Source organism: Lissotriton helveticus, chromosome 6 (genome assembly GCF_964261635.1).
Source record: "Lissotriton helveticus chromosome 6, aLisHel1.1, whole genome shotgun sequence".
Lineage (NCBI taxonomy): Eukaryota > Metazoa > Chordata > Amphibia > Caudata > Salamandridae > Lissotriton > Lissotriton helveticus.
This window is the reverse complement of record NC_136067.1, coordinates 677,053,291-677,072,278: the sequence shown is the minus strand read 5'-3', so window position 1 is coordinate 677,072,278 and position 18,988 is coordinate 677,053,291. Positions and strand designations below refer to the sequence as shown.

General features: G+C 46.2%; 1 protein-coding gene across 5 annotated transcripts in view; it reads left to right on the top strand.

The window, feature by feature from the left end:
- PGM3 (phosphoglucomutase 3) overlaps window positions 1-18,988 on the top strand; it is a 292,467-nt gene that overhangs the window by 220,925 nt on the left and 52,554 nt on the right. For all 5 annotated transcript variants that reach the window (XM_078648137.1, XM_078648134.1, XM_078648136.1 and 2 more), the window contains exon 9: window positions 7,263-7,361. In XM_078648137.1, the coding sequence (XP_078504263.1) occupies window positions 7,263-7,361 (99 nt within the window). The remainder of the gene's footprint in view (window positions 1-7,262; window positions 7,362-18,988) is intronic.

Sequence of the window (18,988 nt, the reverse complement as noted above, 5' to 3'; positions counted from 1 at the left end):
TGCCGTGAACCTGAAGGCCTTTAGGGAGCAATCCCCCAAGCTCTCTGCAGCACGATGTGTGATGCCACCAATGTGTTGATCTCGGTCAAGAGGAAGTCCGGAAATCTACATCACACTTGTAGTTGTTCGCCCACTTGGGTAAGTCCCATTGGAAGTAGAAAAGCAAGTAGTCAGAGGTCTTTGACTTCACCTCGTCCGTCAGCTGAAAGGACGAGACAGCGTCTACATTCAAGGCATGGTTCTGCGGTTGATCCAGCACCTGGGTTGGCTTTGCGCATCTCCAAGTTTCTGGAAGCTGGAGGGACCCCCCCACTCAGCTTCAAGAATTCTATGAGGCCAAGTGCCTCATGTTTGAGCTGCTCACTCCCGCAGGCCTGCCTTCAGGCCCCGCAAGCTCGGAAGGGGCTGTGTTGGATCCACGCCATCAGCTCTGTCCCCTTGGAGCCACGGATGTATCCTGACCGGCGCCCGTCATACCATCTCAACCTTCCCTGATGCTGGCTCTCCTGGTAGCGCCATCCCCATTCTGATCCTGGACTCTGAGATGGAGCCGGATGGCTATCACATGAGTCAGACTGGATTCATGTCTTTCAGCCTGGAGCTTGAGACCTTTTCTTTTGGGATAGGACTCAAGAAGGAGTGGGAGGGGTCGCTAGAACCTAAAGAATTCCAACCCTTTTACCCTAATGTGGATTGGTGTGAGGATTCGGCAGAAGCCAGCGGACTGGACACTTCTCCAGATACTGGCATGCTTTTTCCCCCTACCATGGCTACGGAGGAGGGAGCCTCCTTCGCAGTGATGGTGAGGAGGGTGGCCGAGGTCCATGACCTTAATCTGCCCTCTGTGACAGTCCGGACTAATGTCTTGATGGAGGTGCTTCACCTGGGAGTGTCCCCCTCAGAACTGCATCTCCCTTCTAATGAAGCCCTTCCTGATGCCCTACTTGTGACCTGATCCAAGACACACAGGGGATCATGTGAACAGGACAACTGCCCACCACCCAGCTCTAGAGGACCCACACTTCCTCACTCAGCACAGTACACCTGAGAGCTTGGTGGTCCAAGCCTCCTATTCCCATGACGCTTTCTCTTCCCCACCCCCAGATAGGCAATCCAAGAGGCTGGACAGCTTAGCCTGACACTGCAGACGTTGAACTTTTTTGGCCACTACTCCCACACTTGCGCAGGTGCTGCTGACGATCCCAGAGGAGGACCAGGCCATCCTCTCCCAGGCTGTTTCTGACAGGAGGGATGCAGCCAAGTTCACCATACGTTGTGAACTGAATGCCACCAACTCGCTGGGTAGGGTGGTTTAATCGACAGTGGGCTTATGACGCCACTCCTGGCTGAGGACAACTGGCTTTTCTTGAGATGTCCAAGGATCGCATACAGATATACCCTTTGATGGCTCCTCTCTCTTCGGAGACAAGGCGGATTCAGTGCGGAAACACTTTAAAGACCTCAGGGCTCTGCCCAGGACCTTGAGCCTTTCTATTGCCCCTCGCCACCCCCACTCTGCCTTTCCCGGCCACAGGATCTTCCAGCAATTTATATAGCCACCCTGCCACTGTGGCACGCAAGCATCCCAGTCTTTGTGGCTGAGGACATGGTACCCACATACCGTGTGAGTTGGGCAGCCAGAGGCTGAACCAGCACCAATCCCCCCCAACATCCACCGCAGTCTCTAAGCCATTATGGTCTGCTCCATTATTATCGTTTTTTTTTTTTTTTTTATTTATTTTTATTTTTTATATGAAGGAGTTAGGCCCTTAAATGTGGGAGAGGCTGGACCTTATATTATACAATTTTCACACAAAATGCCGCCCCACCTTCTTTATTGGCTCTTACTTATAAGCAACACATCAATCCTAATTAGATATGTTAGGTATATTTATTTTTCCCTTTTCTTTTCAGTTCTTTTTATGAACCAATTTTTGATTCTATGTCAGAGTAGGAACACAACACATATAGCATATAAATACATCAACTTAAACATAACATTTACCAAAAAAAGAGGACATCACTACATAAACATACATTCACTATACACAACATGGCATATATCTATTTCAAACTGTTCCAAAGGGCAAGTCACAATTCCTCGCCTCATTAACCATCAGTAATTAGAAATATGAAGAACAGTGGTAGACAAAATCACAGTTAGAAGGAGATATCAAGACACATTAGTTTTACGAGTCAAAGGTTGTCGGTATTACTAAGTTTCTATCTCCTTTTTGCCGACGCGTTTCGAACTCCATACAGCAATTATGGGTTCTCTTCAGGGCCTTGTCACTTCTATCTGCATGTGTGCAAGGAAAAAGGAACACTGTTTCAGTGTCTATTCTCATAGCCTCATGTTGTCAATCCGCTTGTACTACGTTTAAAATACGTGTTACCTTAACTTTAGCCGTGGTCATCCTATGTCTGGTTCTGGGTCTTTATAGCTGCAATCTGAGGGACATTCAAAGATCCCATTTAGTGTAAAGCTCAATACTAACCCTGCGGTCACTTTTAGCGAAAACACTGCAATGCATACCTTAGACTGTCTTAAAGGTCCGTGTATGGGCGTCTCCCTATGGCACGGTGATGCTCCTAACCTAGGGGGAAATCAAAATTGGTTTACTGCTAATGGGCTCATGTCAAGTCTCATCCATGTCTAACACCAAATGCAGGTGGTTATTCCTGTTACTGTCTGGGGCCTAAGAAGGACGGAGGCCTTCGTCCTATCCCAGTCCTGCGCCCTCGGTTTCTTCCTCAGGAAGTTGAAATTCAAAATGCTCACCCTTGCTCAGGTCTTGTCCGCCCTGGAACCGAGAGACTGGGTGATGATGTTAGACTTGCAGGGTAGGACACAAATTCTGCCATTGCCGTCCTGCCTGCCCACAGGCATCACCTGCAGTTCACGGTGGGCCACAAGCACATTCAGATCGCTGTGCCTCCTTTTGGCCTTACCAGTGCCCCTCGTGTGTTCACTAAAGTGATGGCAGTGGTTGCAGCTCATCTGTGGAAATTAGGGGTGCCAGTCTTCCTCTATCTCAACGACTGGCTGAGGAAGGGGTGCTCACCCCCAGGCTGTTGTCCCCCATCTCCAGACTACGGTGAACCTCCTGCATTTGCTGGGATTCACTTTAAACATGCCGAAGTCACACTTGACTCCGTCTCAGATGTTCCCTTTCATCAGAGCTGTTCTGGACACAATGCATGTTTCGGGCTCATACTGCCGAACCGCGAGTCCGGTTAAATAAGGATACTGATATTTCTGCCTCTCTCCTGATTTTCGGTGAGACTGACTCTGGCGCTGATGGGCCTCATGGCCTCCTGCTGGTGACACATGTCCACTGGCATATGCAGACTCTGCAGTGAGATTTGAAGTTCCAGTGGGTGCAGCATTAGGGAAGTCTCTCAAACATGATCCAGATCTCGGAGGGAACTACACAAAATCTGCAGTGGTAGTTAACAAACTGTGTTTGGTCAGTGGCAGACCCCGCTCCCTTCAACACCCGGGTCTCACAGTAGTGACAAATGCATCTCTCCTGGGATGGGGTGGACCTCTGAGAGAGGTGGAGATCACAAAGGCCTCTGGTCTCCAGCGGAATCCGAACTCAGACATCACCGAGCTGCAGCTTTGGGCAATCTGACTGGCATTGAAAGGGAAGGCGAGTGCAGGTGTTCATGGACAACACCATCGCCATGTGGTACTGCAACAAACAGGGCAGGGTGGGGTTGTGGACCCTTTGTCAAGAGACCCTGCGTCTCTGGACATAGCTGGCAAGCTAGGCATTTCCCTGGTGGTTCAACACCTGGCGGGCTCGCTGAATGCCAGGGTGGACAAACTCAGCCGAAGAAGCCTAGCGGATCAGGAATGGCATCTCCATCCGGCACTGGTGCAAGGTCTTTTCCAGCAGTGGAGAGAGCCCTGGGTGGATCTGTTTCCCATCGCCGAGAATGTGCAATGTCTGCAATTTCGCCTGCTGAAGTTACCACTCCTGCCCAGAGTTCTCAAGAAGTTCTGGAACAACCGGACCCAAGTCCTCATTGTGGCTCCGGACTGGGTTAAGAGAGTTTGGTATCTGGAGCTGTTGAGCTTGGCCATCCGTCCCCCGATCAGGCTGCCTCTTCAGGAGGATCTTGTGTCACAGCACCAGGCGAGGGTTCTCCACCCGAACTTGTCAACACTCCGCCTCCTTCCGTGGAGATTTAACGGCAAGAGTTAACGGCCATCGACCTTCCGCTTGAAGTGTGCAATATTTATTCTTTGGCCAGGCTTCCCTCCATCACCTGCAGTTGGGGCAAGTTTGTGGCATTGTGTGCAGAAGAGCAGGTTGACCCCCTTTCTGCTCCTCTTTCTCAGGTCCTTCAATTTATTCTTTCCCTTGCCCAGCATGGCTCTGCTTTGGGCACCCTTGGGGGTAATCTTTCTGCTATTTCAGCCTTTCTACTGTTCTCACCAGCCATCCCTCTCCAAACCCCCTATTGTGCATAGGTTCATGAAAGGTTTATAACATATGTTTCCACCTTCTCCTTTATCATACCTCAGGGAGACCTGAATCTCGTCCTGAAGTTCCTGATGTGCGCTCACGTTGAGACCTTGCGTAACTGTCGTCTCATGCTCCTTAGCATCAAGACTGCCTTCCTAGTGGCAATAACATCTGCCAGGAAGGGCATTGAGCTTCATGCTTTGTCATCCAAGCCTCCATACCTGAACATCTACCCAGACAAGCTGGTTCTACGGACTAGAGCTTCCTTTCTGCTGAAAGTCGTTACTCCCTTTCATTTAGGCCAGCCCATCACTTTGCTTACTTTTTACGCCTTACCACATCCCTCTAAGGAAGAGGAGCGTCTTCACCCACTGGTCCCATAAAGTGCATAGTCGTTCTACCTTAACTGGATGAGACAGTTCTTGGTGGGCGACCAACTCTTCGTGGAGTATGTCGGAATGAAGAAGGAAAATACTGTGCAGAAATGGGCCATCATCCAATGGCTTGTGCTCTGTGTTAAAATCTGCTAAGCGCTGGCCAAGAAGCAACCCCCTGAGGGTTTGTGTGCTCATTCCACCAGAACCAAGGCTGCAACCACAGCGTTAGCACGCGGAGTCCCGGTCCTGCACATCGGTCAGGCAGTAACGTGGACTTCGCTGCACACTTTCACAAAACACTACTTGCTGGACAGTCCGGTCCGTCGGGCCGGGCAATTTGCCCTTTCAGTGCTGGACTTTTTGGTATGAAATTATTTCGTAGACCCACCTCCAGGGAGGTATTGCTTGGGTAACTATTCTTAGGTAAGGAATCTGCGGCCAGAAAAATCTATCAGATGGACAAGTTACCTAGCTGGTAACACGTTATCTTGTAGAGACTCTGTCTAGCTTCAGACAGTGACGGCTTCTGGCATTCGTTAGTGGTGGGGTCGGGGGAGGGAATACAAGCAAAATGGTCATAAAATAAATAAAACAGCTCTTACCTGCTGTTCCCACGGCGCCGCCTTGCTCATCTCTGACGATCGTCAACTCCACATACACACTGCGCAGGCTCCCAGGTGCTAATACCAGTGCTTCTTCTTGCTGGGAATATTATTGAGATTGGTCTGAGTGGCATGGTTTGCCGCACAGACAATAACTGGGAGTCTGTGGTGATTCTCCATCCCGGATGTGCAACACAGCTGGGTTGGAGAAACCCAAGTACGCATGGCGGTTTGGCCAGTCAAACCATCATGCGCACTTAGAAGGGCCAACCACCCCATCCCCTGCCATGCCTGTCACAGGGGATTACCTGGCTCCGCCCTGCTGAAGACTCACGTGAGCGCCGATCAGGCAGGCAAAAATAAAAATTATTTTATTATCATTGTTTTTCATTGTTAGCAGGGGTGGCGCTCACTCGCCATTTGGAGGAGCCGCGCAGCAGATTCCTTACCGACCCAACCATCCTCCCTGCTCTGTGAACGTATTTCTAGCGACAGGGCTTTCCCCTTTCAGGGCCCTAGTTTTCCACACTAGAAGCCACTGTTCTTCGTGGCTCTGTGCTCCTGGCGTGGAAAGTCACGAAAAGAAACTGACATCATGGTGCTGGGGTGGCACCTATATAGGCAGCGCACATGTCACAACCGACGCAGCAGATTACACCACATGGAATTGATTGAATCCACCAAGGGTTTTGCTCATGAAAACATTTCCGGATCCAGTCTGATGCCAGGAAATAATTCTAAGGTAAGGAATCTGCAGATATAGAGTCTCTGCCAGAAAAGGCATTACCGAAGGTAAGTAGCTTGTTATTCAGGTACACTTCGCCAGTGTTCTGATGCTGTCACTTCCGGTAAGAGAGTCCATGCTCCAATCAGGAAGCAAGCCAGTCGGGCTCTCTCAAATCTGTCTGGGCAGACTGCCCCTCATCTCTGGAGTCAATTGCTTCTGCTTGCCCCAGTAGACAGCAGCTCCTATAGGGTTGCCTCTCTCGCTCCCTGTTCTTTCTTTTCAGGCAGATAAAAAGGTATGGTCCCAACTACTGATTCGCAAACTGCATTTCACTGCCACCACCGCGCTGCATGCTATACCAGTGATAGGAGCGGTAGTCCACTGTCAAACATGGGCCACCTCTATGTACCCCTTCAGGTCCAGTTCCTCTTCATTTCAAGGGACTGACCTAGGCCTTTACGTACTCACTAGAATAGTGTCATACTGGGCCAAAATCAAATACCAGGATACAAGATACTCGTAGTTGGGCACTTCAGGCAGGGGAACAAAACTATACACAAAGGGGTATTTCCATCCCAACAACCCCCAAATATTTTTAACCAACCATCTTTTCTCATTCTGGTGTCTTTGATTGCCTTATAGGAAGGGAGAGATGGTTGCTCCTTTAGAAATTCTTAAAATGTCAGGCCCAACTAGAACTTGTTTTTTATTTAATTGGGTGAGTAAAATTAGTCATTCGTTTTCTTTCCAAATTCCCCAACAAAGTTATTAGGATCACAAGAATTTGTATTGTCTGATTTCCTAAATCTGTGAAGAAACGCCATCACCCAGAACGATGCCAACTGCCAGTATGTAGTATGTTTGCAAGTATCGCAGTGGCACACTTTTGCTGCAAATTATGCCAAACAGGCGTATCTATTGAGCATTAAGCGTGAGTCAATAACTTGTAATATGTCAACTTGTTCTACTAAAGGTAACATTGTGGATACGTAAAGCTTTTCTGCTGTTGGGATTATTTTCTATGAACTTTGGTGCTGTAGAATTTATTCTGCAATCCTAACTCATTTGTGTCCTTCAGGTTCCTGTATTTTGCACAAAAACGGGAGTAAAACATCTTCATCACAAAGCACAAGAGTTTGATATTGGTGTTTATTTTGAAGCAAATGGCCATGGCACAGTAAGTACAACTATGTCAATGTATTTGTACACCATTGTGGTCTTGGTTTCTTCGCATTACACTAGTGCAAGATTTGCAAAGCCATTAGGTCTCGGTTCTGAAAGCCTAGCTATTGGCTTTACACTTTTTTGTCAACGCTTGCGTCAAGACACATGCTCACAGGTTGCTGATAATTTTATAATGGGTTATGTCGTTAAAGAAAGCCCATAACAAGATGGCCACCCTTCTGCTTGCGACCGTTGTGATGCGTGATATCCACTTTTAATTTTTTTCTGCTCTAACATGGAGGACAGCTATATTCGAACAGTAAATTAAACCAATAAAAAAGAGTGAAAATAAAGTGCACCCATTTAAAAAAAAAAAAAAAAAAAAAACGGACCAGGCAGCCTGGCAGCAGCATTTTGCATAAATAAATAAATACATGCAATTTAAAAATATTCGCATGGTAAACATTGGGGACTTTGGAAGCGGGTAGTGTAAAGAGAGCACGCAGAGGAGAGGCACGAGGAAAAGCAGGGTGGGGCAAGGAAACATAGACACTCCCATAGGGTGATGTATACAAAATAAAGCAAGCTCTGGCAACGCCAATATTTCTCGGTTCAATGTACTAATATATACTTAACACAGTGATACTCAAGAACTTGAAAAGAGAGTTATGCAAAATACAGCAAATAAAATGATGGAGACCACTGAAACTTGAATAAGTAAGGTATTGAGTGAGAAAAAAATAGGTTATTTAATAATTAATCACGATGTCCCATTACATTATGCAAACAAAACCATGTGTAATATCCTGACCTTCCATCTGTGTTCAGGAGCTCTCCTGTTTAGGTGATAAGTAGGAATTTATATGATGGATTAATGCTGGATCAGTTGTTTGAATGAGATCAGGTTAAGAAGGTAGATATGAAACACAGATCACTATATTCCATCCACAGTCACCAATGTAGCCATTAAAGAATTAACAAGGGCTCACTACTTTATAGTCTTTAGCTGGCGTCCTCAAGAAAGCAAACCTGTTTACTTATTAAACCATCGGCCGGTCACAAATGCAGGACCAATATTGCCAAAAAGGTAGTTAGTCTCAAAGTTATAACCTCTTAAGCACCACCTTGGGGACACAAACACTTTTTGGGTTTTGGGTGACCGTTTAGTGCAGACTGCTTAAAAATACACTCCTTAAAGTAAACAGAAAGAAACTGAGACTGACAATTAGAGGTGTATGTGTATGTGTTGTAGTGGTTCCACTTCTTGCCGCAGTCTTTTACAAAGGACCAGTGGTAGACTGGGCTGATCAATTCATGTATAGTAAGAAACCATGTCCATACCCTGTCCAGATATAAAATGTACCTCTAAATACAATTGAGATACTATGAAGCATGTAAACCCCATAGGTAGGCACTGTTGAGGTGGAGGGGGACTGGTTTGGTGCTTACGTTGACTGCCAAGGCTTCCCATCACTAGAGCCATATACCTGCATACAGCACAAAAACAGCCACTTCATTACCCGCGGGCCTCCTGGGCTGTTTCCTTTTTAGGTCTGGGCTAAGACATCACTTTAGCAGTCCCCCCGAAGCGCTTGTATTTATTATATAATATAATACAAGCAGTGAGGAGCTGTGAGACCGCTTTCTTCAGACATTGTTCTGCCATGGTGTCAATTAAATGTAGGTTCAGCCCATGGACGGCATACATACATTGAACCAATGGCTCATCCCCCTTCAGCCATTGCTCTGTTTGCAGTGTCAATTACTTGGTGGATCAACCCACAGGTCAGGGATTCGTTGACTGGAATGTTGGGCATCTTGAGTAAAAGCATTTTCCCCATTCCCTGTTCATGGAAAAGACAAAGCAGTCCCACCACTTCTGGTGGCTGATCCTCATATTTTTCCTACCTGCACATTCACTTATATTGGAGATTAGGTTTACAGCAGTGTTGGTACTGTTTCCCTGCCTGCTGCAAGTACAGTGTTTTGGCCACCATGACTTTCATTTGCACTGCTCTTACCCAGGTGTGTCCCTGCCTGACAAACTCAACCAGTCTTACACTATCACCTTTTTTTCATTAAAGAACTGCGCTCTGCGTGTTGCCTGCCACTCATGCTCGAATCGATGAAACTGATGATGAAGCTTCTATCCAATAGAAGCAGTGTGACTATTATAAGTGTATGGCTCTGCTATGTTTCGGATGAACGTTCACGTGAAGGTGAATGCTGGATGTGGTTATTGGCAGTCTAGCGCCAGATTCGTGTATAATGTCCTTTTGAATATTTAGAGCCGATAGAAAACTTGGACGCGGCGTCTTAAATGTAGAATCTCTCCCTTCTTCTTCGGAGTAATGTTTAAATGTGCCTTTTGAGTATTTAGAGCTGATAGAAAACTTGTAGGCCACCATGTAGGGACCCGCCAATAACCTACAGGTACATTTAAACATTACTTCAAAAAAGAAGGAAGAGATTCTAAGTTTAAAACGCCTCATCCAAGTTTTCTATCCGCTCTAAATAACAGGAACGTTCATCCTAAACATAGCAGAGCCATACGCTTATAATAGTCACTGTTTCTATTGGAAAGAAGCTCCATCATCAGTTTCGTCGATTCATTGAATCCGACAGCTATTTCGTAATCTAGTTAACACCCCTCTCCTTTACCGACAAAAGATCAAGAATGATTGGGAAAGTATTAGGTTATTTCTCTAATCCCAGGATGAGAATTCTTTGTAAATTCTGGTCATCCTTGTACGGTATCAAAGGTATACCGTGACTTCTTCTCTTTTGCGGCCAGTAGGAATCCTCCAACTATCATTTAGATTACAATTACATAGTGACTTGTGAGACGGAACCCTGATGAGGGCAATGCTGAAACCCGCGTAGTACAACAACATACCGCCAGTTTCTGGTCATTGTGTTTATTTGTCATCACATTATTATATTGAGATCAAGGGTATTATTAGTGAATTGTCTTTTGAAAATAATTAGATCCTTAAGACCTTAATACAGTGTATTATGGATTATTAACTTGACTAGCACTACACTGAATAATTGAAACCCTGCTTTTAGAGAAGAAAAATTGAATAAATGAACTTGATTGACTACAAATATGTAAAAAATACTTGAATATTTCTTCTTTATACATACATTTATCAAATATCTATTTTGAATGTACATTTTTAGATTGAGTGTCGATGTTTCAGCTGAATTGAAATTGTTATGCCCTTGTCTGTTGCTATTCACCTTGCCCAGGTGTTTCTTACCCGCTAATGTTTATTCCCTGTCAGGGCACATTTATCCTGAACCGGCTCTTTCCCAAAATTTGGGGCAGCATCTTCACCACTCGTCAGGAGCACCATCTAGCCTGTGCAGCGGAGGCAGGTTACATCCTTCTCCCGGTCTCGGTTTCCTTCCGTATATCATTCGTTAGTTACGTGCTGTAGTAACTGCTTCACACACAGTTAAGTTCTGTATCTTCTTTATTAAGTAAGATGTAGCTGGAAGAAATGAGGGTGCTGCCAGCTTGAGATGCAACTCAGGTCTGACCAGCATTCTGCAGCGCACACAATACATTCTAATCAATACTAGCATTCTACATTCTACAATATACATTCTATTCCTACTAGCCTTAATACCAAGTTACCACGCGTGCCTGTGCATTAACACCGAAATAAACCAAGCTTCTCTTCCCTATCACACACTTACTGTACTATACTGAAAACATCGTCACTAAAGACCAGATATTAAAAGATAAAGTGGCACTTGCATGAAAATCATTTTATGGGTTGATGTGCCTCCAGTCATAATAAGGTGGGACACCACAGGGCAGACTCTGCTGCTCTTTCGGAACCTACTACCCTACCTGTGGGCCTAAGAGATGCCCCCAGAGAGGAGAAGCTCCGCTCTTTACCTTGCTGAATGTTTCCAGCAGCTGCTGCTTCAGAGCGTTGGTTTGCCCAGGTTCATGCAAACTAGAGTCTCTTGCTAGCTAGGAGTGCAAAGAGGTGGTGAGCACAATTGTACAGTGTCAGTACTTTTTAATCCAACGAACTGGAAAGTAGCACCTGTGTTCCTAGAAGCAATCACAGACAGACAGTTGAATATGCATTAGTTGTTCTTGGGCCTTGATGAATATTGCATACATGACACACCGGTGGGTGTTTCTATGCATGAAAAGGCTGCAGAATTGCCTGCCCTACTGTTAAAGCTCCTTATTTTATTGAAGCCATCTGTATGTCTCCTATGAGGATTTAATGTAGCACCCTCTAAACACAACATTGGCAGATCTAGAGAAGCTTTGTTTGCATAGGACTTTTCACTGCAGATAAAGTGCTCTCTTCCTATACAAACCTTAACACTGCTGAGAAAAGCAGACCTATTTACTGTAACTACTTGCTGTGGTTACTTAGCATTTATAAAACAGTCAGAAAATAAGAAAAAGTGCTCCACAAAAAGCGTTCGTTTTTTCCTAAAAATAGCCTCAACAAAAGGTTTGCATGCTAAAGGCATCATCTTCCCAGCTTTCAGGAACATGCCGAGCTGAATAAACAGTGCAAAAAACTTTTTACCACAGTTGTGGCATTTTTCAACAAGGTAGCCCTTTTTCCCTACTTTTTGCGCTTTCAACCTACTTCCAGTTTTTGGAAGTTTTTGGTGGAGACTGGAGTGAAACCCATGGTTCATCCTGTAAAGCTATAGATTTCTGAAAAGTAAACCATATTCTCAGTTCAGCAATGGGTCATTCGTGTATATCCCTCAAGGTTTTCCCAACAAAACTAACTGTTGAATTAACAAACAAATGTAAAATTAGTAGTAAAAAAAGGCTATTTGTGACAGCATTTTCGTTTGTAATGGCCAGTTTACAAAAGCAATATACCATTATTTCCGCTGGACACTTCTGGTTGCAGGCATATATGGGGTTTGAGGGTTTTCCAAGAAGCTGTGGGGCCCAGAGCCAGCAACTGAACTGCACCTTACAGTGGTGTTTCATTGTGTACTGGGTGTAGAGCAGTTCATATGGTAAAATATAAAGAGTGAAAAATGGGTATCAAGGAAACGTATGTATTTCGGAAATAGACACTAAATATGGAGTTTAGGAGCAGTGTTTTTTTTGTACATCTCTGAAATTGTCGGTACCCATACTAGTAGTTTTCAAAATGTCTTCTTTCTTACAAGCTTGGAAGACACAAATGCAGAGAAATGCAATTGTTCTACTATTCTGTATTCCTACACGTCTCGCTGTAAAAATGGTACTTCACTTGTGTGGGTAGGCCTAGTGCCTGCAACAAAAAAGGGCCCAAACACAATATCAACACATCATATTTTTCCACTGAAAACCAACATTTTTTCAATGTGGGTAGCAGTGAATTTTGTGCTCCGGCTCCGTGGGCCTCTAGGGAAACCTAGCAAACCTGAAAATGTTTTCAAACTTGGCATCTATGGTAATCCAAGGTGGGATGACTTGTGTAACTCCCACTAGGTTTTCCTATTCTGAAACCTCAAAGTTTGATTTAAAGCACGCATTTTCTCACATTTCTATGAGGAAAACTTCTTGGATCTGTGTGAAGCCCAGTGGAGTAGCTAGACCCTTTTGGGCCAGCGGCAGTCCATGCAGCAGCCGCCCCGTGGCGGCCGTGTGTAAAAGCGGGGGGTGAGGAGGTGCTGGCAATTCCTGCATCTGGCGCCCTTCAGGTAAGGCGGTGGAGGCCGCCGCCCACAAATCACTTGCCGCCCCTGGGAACTGCCCCACCTCCTACATCACTGATGGAGCCACACATTTCCTACCACTCAGCATTCCCCCAGGTCTCATGGTAATAATGTTACCTCATTTGTCTAGGACTAGTGCCAGCGACAGGAAGAGACCCAAAACGCAACATGGACATATCCAACATTTCCCCTGAAGACTGATGCTTTTTTGCAATGTGGCTAACTGAAGGTTTTGGGCCCTAGCTCCACTGGCACCTATGGAGACCTAGAAAACCTGCTCATTTTTGAGAACTAGACAACCAGGGAAATCCAGGGTGGGGTGGCTTACAGAGAAGCCCTTGCACACCTCAAACTTTGACTTAAAAAAACACATTTTCACCACATTTCTGTGATGAAGAGCTCTGAAATCTACATGGAGCTACGAATTTTCTACCACCTACTATTCCCCAAAGTCTCCCAACAAAAAGGGTACCTCACTTGTGTGGGTCGGCCTAGTACCCCTAACAGGAAAGGCCCCAAAATATATTGTGGAGACATCAACATTTTCTGTCACAAAAAAGGATCTGATTTGGCAATGGGTGTGGCAGCAGTTTTTTGGCTGGAGATCGATGACCACCCAGCGAAATATAAAAACTCAGACATTATAGGGGAGTCAAGGGTGGTGTGCCTCTCTTGGATCCCACAAAGGGTTCTTACCCACAATGCTGTGCAAATATTCAGGGTTCCAAACACTGCATCAACCCCTGTTGGTGATTTCTCCAAATTGCTTTTTGGGACCTTCTGTATCACTGCCATAAGGCCCAGCCACACAAGTGGGCTAATTTTATCGGTACAAGTGGCAGAAGGTTGGGTGGTATGCATTTTGGGGATCTGGGTGGTTTCCATTAGTTAATGTCATACAAGCATGGCATGATGCCTGAGTGAGCAGCCCCAACCCCCTTATTTTTATTTTGGGAATAGTTGTCCCCTGGTGTCTAGTGGCCTTTCTGTCCCCCTGAGAAATATTTTGGGTAAACACCCTCAATCGACTTGGCGAGTCGGTTTGGGGGGGTAGAAAGACTGATGCTCCTATTCTGGAGTGGGCAAAAAAAGGGTGTGGGGGGAAGGTCATGCGGCATCATGCCATGCTTCCACCCCAGAATAGGTGTATCAGTCTTTCTGCCCCCCTGGGGTGGATTTAGGGTGTCTACCCAAAATCTTCCGCCTGGGACATAAAGGCCACTAGACATCAGGGTAAAAATATTCTCATAAATGATATGGGGGTGGGGCAGCTCATCCATGCATTTTGCCTTGTCCGTAGTCCAGAATAGGAACAACAGTATTTCTGACCCACTGGGGCAGATTATTGGTGAATACCCTCCAACCCCTTTTTTATATTGCACAGAAAAAACACTGACGTTCAGTGGGCTTCCTGCCCTCCCCAGCAGGGTAGATTGGAGTTAGACCTGTTATCTGCCTCCCTTGCCCCTGGGAGGCAGAAAACCTGTTGTAGTCATTTGACAGATGGGGGCATCCAGATGCCTGGCAGGGCCACTCCACCCATGTTTCCATAAAGAAAGAGCCCTAGTTTCTAGTAGGTTTTCTGCCACCTGGGCTGCAGATTAGAGGTAATTGCCTCTACTCTGTCTGTAGGAGGGGGCAGGAAGAGTTTTGGGGTTGGGAAGCATTATCCCTTTGCTAGTGCACCCGCTACCTCCTCTAGATACACTCCCTGGTGGTCTAGTGGGTTTGTGCCTACATCGAGCAACAGATTGAAGGAAAATTCCTACTATCTGTTATTTAGTGCTGTGCTAGCCCCTAGGCCTAGGTGGCCCCCCACCCATTAAGGCACCTATAAATATCTCTGGTGTCTACTGGGAGGAGGCAGGGAGATGGCCCACTGTGGTCCCCAACGAGAGGCCATGTCGACAATATCGGCCCTGGGATGGTGGCCACGCATCCCACCCCCTAATTTTTGTTTTTTAAAAAGGTGGACTGGCCCGGGCAGATGGGGTCCCTGGGGCCAATGTTATCCCAGGGAAGGCAGCTAACCCTTTCTTTATGTTAAAAAATAAATAAAAGGAAAAGACCACGCCCTGGGGGTAGGGAGCCCAGGGCTGCAATCAACCCAGGAAGCGCACGGCCCCCTCCCCATTTAAAAAAAAAAAGACACTCCTCAGGAGATTGGAGTCCCTGGGGCCGAAATTGGCCGAGGGAAGGGAGGCTGCACAGCCCCCCACCCCTAAATAAATATCTATCCTATCTATCTATCTCCGGCAAGGTGCTGGAGGCCACATCCCCTTCATCACCCATCTGCAAACGCACCTCCTGGCACAGTGGTGGTTGGGGAATAAAATCCCCTTGAATGTTGAGGGTCTTTGGGGGCCAACAAGCCCTCTTGTTATCTCCGTAAGTCTCAGATGGCGGGATGGCTGAGACGACTTGAAGGTCACGCCCCCTTTCTCCACCATTCTGCAAACGTGCCTCCTGATGCTCTTCTGGTTGGGGAATGAATTGCACTTTACTCCTGAGGGACCCAGGACTAAAGTGGATTACTTCCACCCCCTTCCCCCCCCCCCCCAATCAGTATTGTGTCAGGAGGTGCGTTTGCAGAGTGGTGGAGAAAGGTGGAGTGACCTATGACAATATCTCAGCAATCCAGCTGTGTGGGTTTTACTGGATGTGGCAGGAGGGGTAGTTGACCCACAAGGGCCTCCAAGGGAACTTAATCCCCCTACTAGTAGGGGGATGAAGGAGGTGCGTTTGCGTGGTGGTGGACAAAGGGGGCATGGCTTCCAACAACCTATCCGTAATCCTGCTGTGTGGGACTTTCTGGAGGTAACAGGAGGGTAGTTAGCCCTCAAGGACGTCCTTGAGGGCCAACTACCCCTCCTGTTACCTCCAGTAAGTCCCATACAGCAGGATTGCTAAGAGGTCTTTGGAGGCCACATCTTTCTCCACCACTCTGTAAATGTGGCTCAGCTCATGGTGCACTGCTGGTTGGGGAATAAAGTCCACTTCACTCCTGAGGCAGCTTGGGGGCCAAGAAGAACTCCTAGTACCTCCTGTAAGTCCTACTAAACGGGATTCCTGAGAGCTGGTCGGAGGCCCATCCCCCTTTCTCCACCACTCTGCAAACAAAATTACTAGTTAAAAAACCATAGAAATTCACTGACAAAACCAAAGGTAACAGGGACGTTATATTTGGGGTCAGATTTTACTCGTATAAAATGAGAGAAATTCAGCAGGTATAGTTAGCTAACTATAAATTACGCCCCTGCAATGCACTACTTACGACCTCGCATATTAAATCACTCATTACATGGTTAATGACATCACTGATATCTCAAATGACATCACTAATGACATCATCCACAGAACCACTCACAAACCTACTTACACCGCCATAAAACCTCTTGTATGCCTACTCACATTCCTGTACGGACAACCACCGACATACCCATTTACAGACCTATGGCAGTAGTCATCCATAGAGCCACTCACACACCCACCCCCCTCACTCATACACCCACTCACACAACCATTCACTCACCCATACAGCCACTCATACACCAGTTCCTGACCCATGCAGCCAGCCACATAACCACACACTGACCCATCCAGCTACTTACACATCCACTTATTAATGAGGCTTGTTCAGTGCCAAAAACATTTGCACCTACATTTAACACAAGAGGGGCAAAGTCAATTATTGATTTTGCCTTACTATCGCTACGTTATGCCCCATTAGTTAATAACTGGGAGACACTTAAAAGTGGCATTAGTGACCATTACCCCATTTCAGTTACTTTCAAGCTAAATCTGGATACGCGGCCCCTTAATACTCAATGTAATTATGATTTTAACCCTATTCTTGGTCAGCGTAACGGATTTTGCATTAAATGGGAGAAGGTAATACCAGAGAGCTTCCAAAAAAACCTAGTGAACATTTCCCACAAAGAAATCACTAAGTGTTTGACGTTAGAAGAGAATGAAGAACAAGTCCTGATCTCCTTTAATAAAATTTGTTGTTTAATCAAACACCTCCTGACTAGAAATCCACGTAATCTAGTTAAGAGAACCCCAGGGTGGTTTGATCCAAATTGCTCCTGGGCATTGCGGGAACTCAAAAATGCATTGCATGTCACCCCATTAGATAGAGTACAGATTCAAAGGGCAAGGCGTAAGTACCGTGCCGCTTTGATTAGAAGAAAGAAAGATCTAAAAGTTGAAGCCTGGGAAGCCCTCCATGCAGCAGCAACACAAAAGGACACTGCTGCTTTCTGGAAGGCTGTGAATGCTCCTTTCTATCGAGACGACCAAGGTCCTCGCCTAGACAATGCCATCACGGCTCAGGAGTGGGTGTCCCACTTCCAGGCCCTGTATGGCTAAAGGTTCTGCCTGTACTTGCCTCCGAAACAGCAATACCTTCGGAAGACGAGGATTCCCCGTTCCCTCTAGACGTTCACTTTAAACTAGAGGAGGTGTATAAAGCTCTAAGGGAAAGTTCAGCTGCGAAAGCACCAGGTCCAGACTCTGTCCCCATTGATGTGTTCAAAATGTATCCAGACCTGTGGGCTCCTCTACTCACCAGAGTCCTGAATTGCATGACAAAAAGAGGTTTTATTCCAACTTGGAAGGAGGCAATCTTGGTCCCAATATACAAGAAGGGGGACAGGAATGATCCTGCCTGCTATCGGCCCATCTCTTTGTTAGATGGCTTCATGAAGATGGCGGGCAGGGTCATTCTTGCTCGCATTCAGGACTGGGTGGAGGGACAGGAAGTGTTGTCTCCTTTTCAGTATGGGTTCAGGGGAGGGCGGGGGACAATCGAACAGGGGCTGAATCTTTCCCTAATCATCTCGAAATATATACATGCAAGGAAATCGAATTTGTATGTGACCTATGTGGACCTCAGCTCTGCATTTGACTGCGTTCTGCACGACAACCTTTGGCAGACGCTGAGGGATATCGGGCTGGACAATAAAATAATAGTTTACATCAGAGAACTCTACGTGGAGGCAGGTGCACACGTTAGATACGGTCAGAGGGGGGAATGTTCAGAGTTTTTTTAGATTAATAGAGGGGTAAGGCAGGGCTGCATTTTGGCTCCCCTGCTATTTAACCTATACATCAACGGAGTGGGTTGTTGCCTAACACAACAGTACTATGATTACCCTGTAATCAACGGCAAACCCATTCCCATTTTACTTTATGCTGACAATGCGGCTATCCTCTCACAGACCAAGGTGGGTCTCCAGAAAGCCGTACACACCTTCACTAACTTCATGAACCTCAGAGGGCTACGTGTAAACGTCTCGAAGACGTTTACTATGTCGTGCGGCCCAAACAAACACAGATTACCATGCTATTTTAAACAACAGGAAGGTGGGGTTAGCCGATGTCTTCTGTTATTTGGGGGTCCACTTCGATAGACAAGGCACCTGGAAGCCTGCGGTGAATGCACGGGCCGTGGCTTTTAATAGAGCAGTTGGGGCTCTTATGAATGTTGCAAAAAAATTAGGAAACAGGCCAGTTAAGGAGCTCCTTCAAATATTCAAAGCGAAATGTGTGGCTATTGGGACCTATGGGGCTGGCATCTGGAGCTGGCAGCGTGTGGAGGCGATTCAGCGAATAGAGAATAGGTTCCTCCGATTTATAACTGCTACACCGAGGAGTACTCCTATATATGTATTACATGCCGAAGTTGCTCTTAGTTTTATTACGGATATTATAAAACTTGCCCCAGTTTTACTTTGGCACAACGTCTGGACCAACCCTGCCATAGAACTGAACAGATCCATCATAGAGGACTGCTTAAGTTGTGATGGGCAGAAAAACATCAAATGGCTTACTTACATTAAGAACTTTGTCAGTGAGATTGGTCATCCTGAATACTTTACCGATCCAGCCTCATTGGAACTACTCTCGCGATCTACGCTCAAAAAGGTGCTG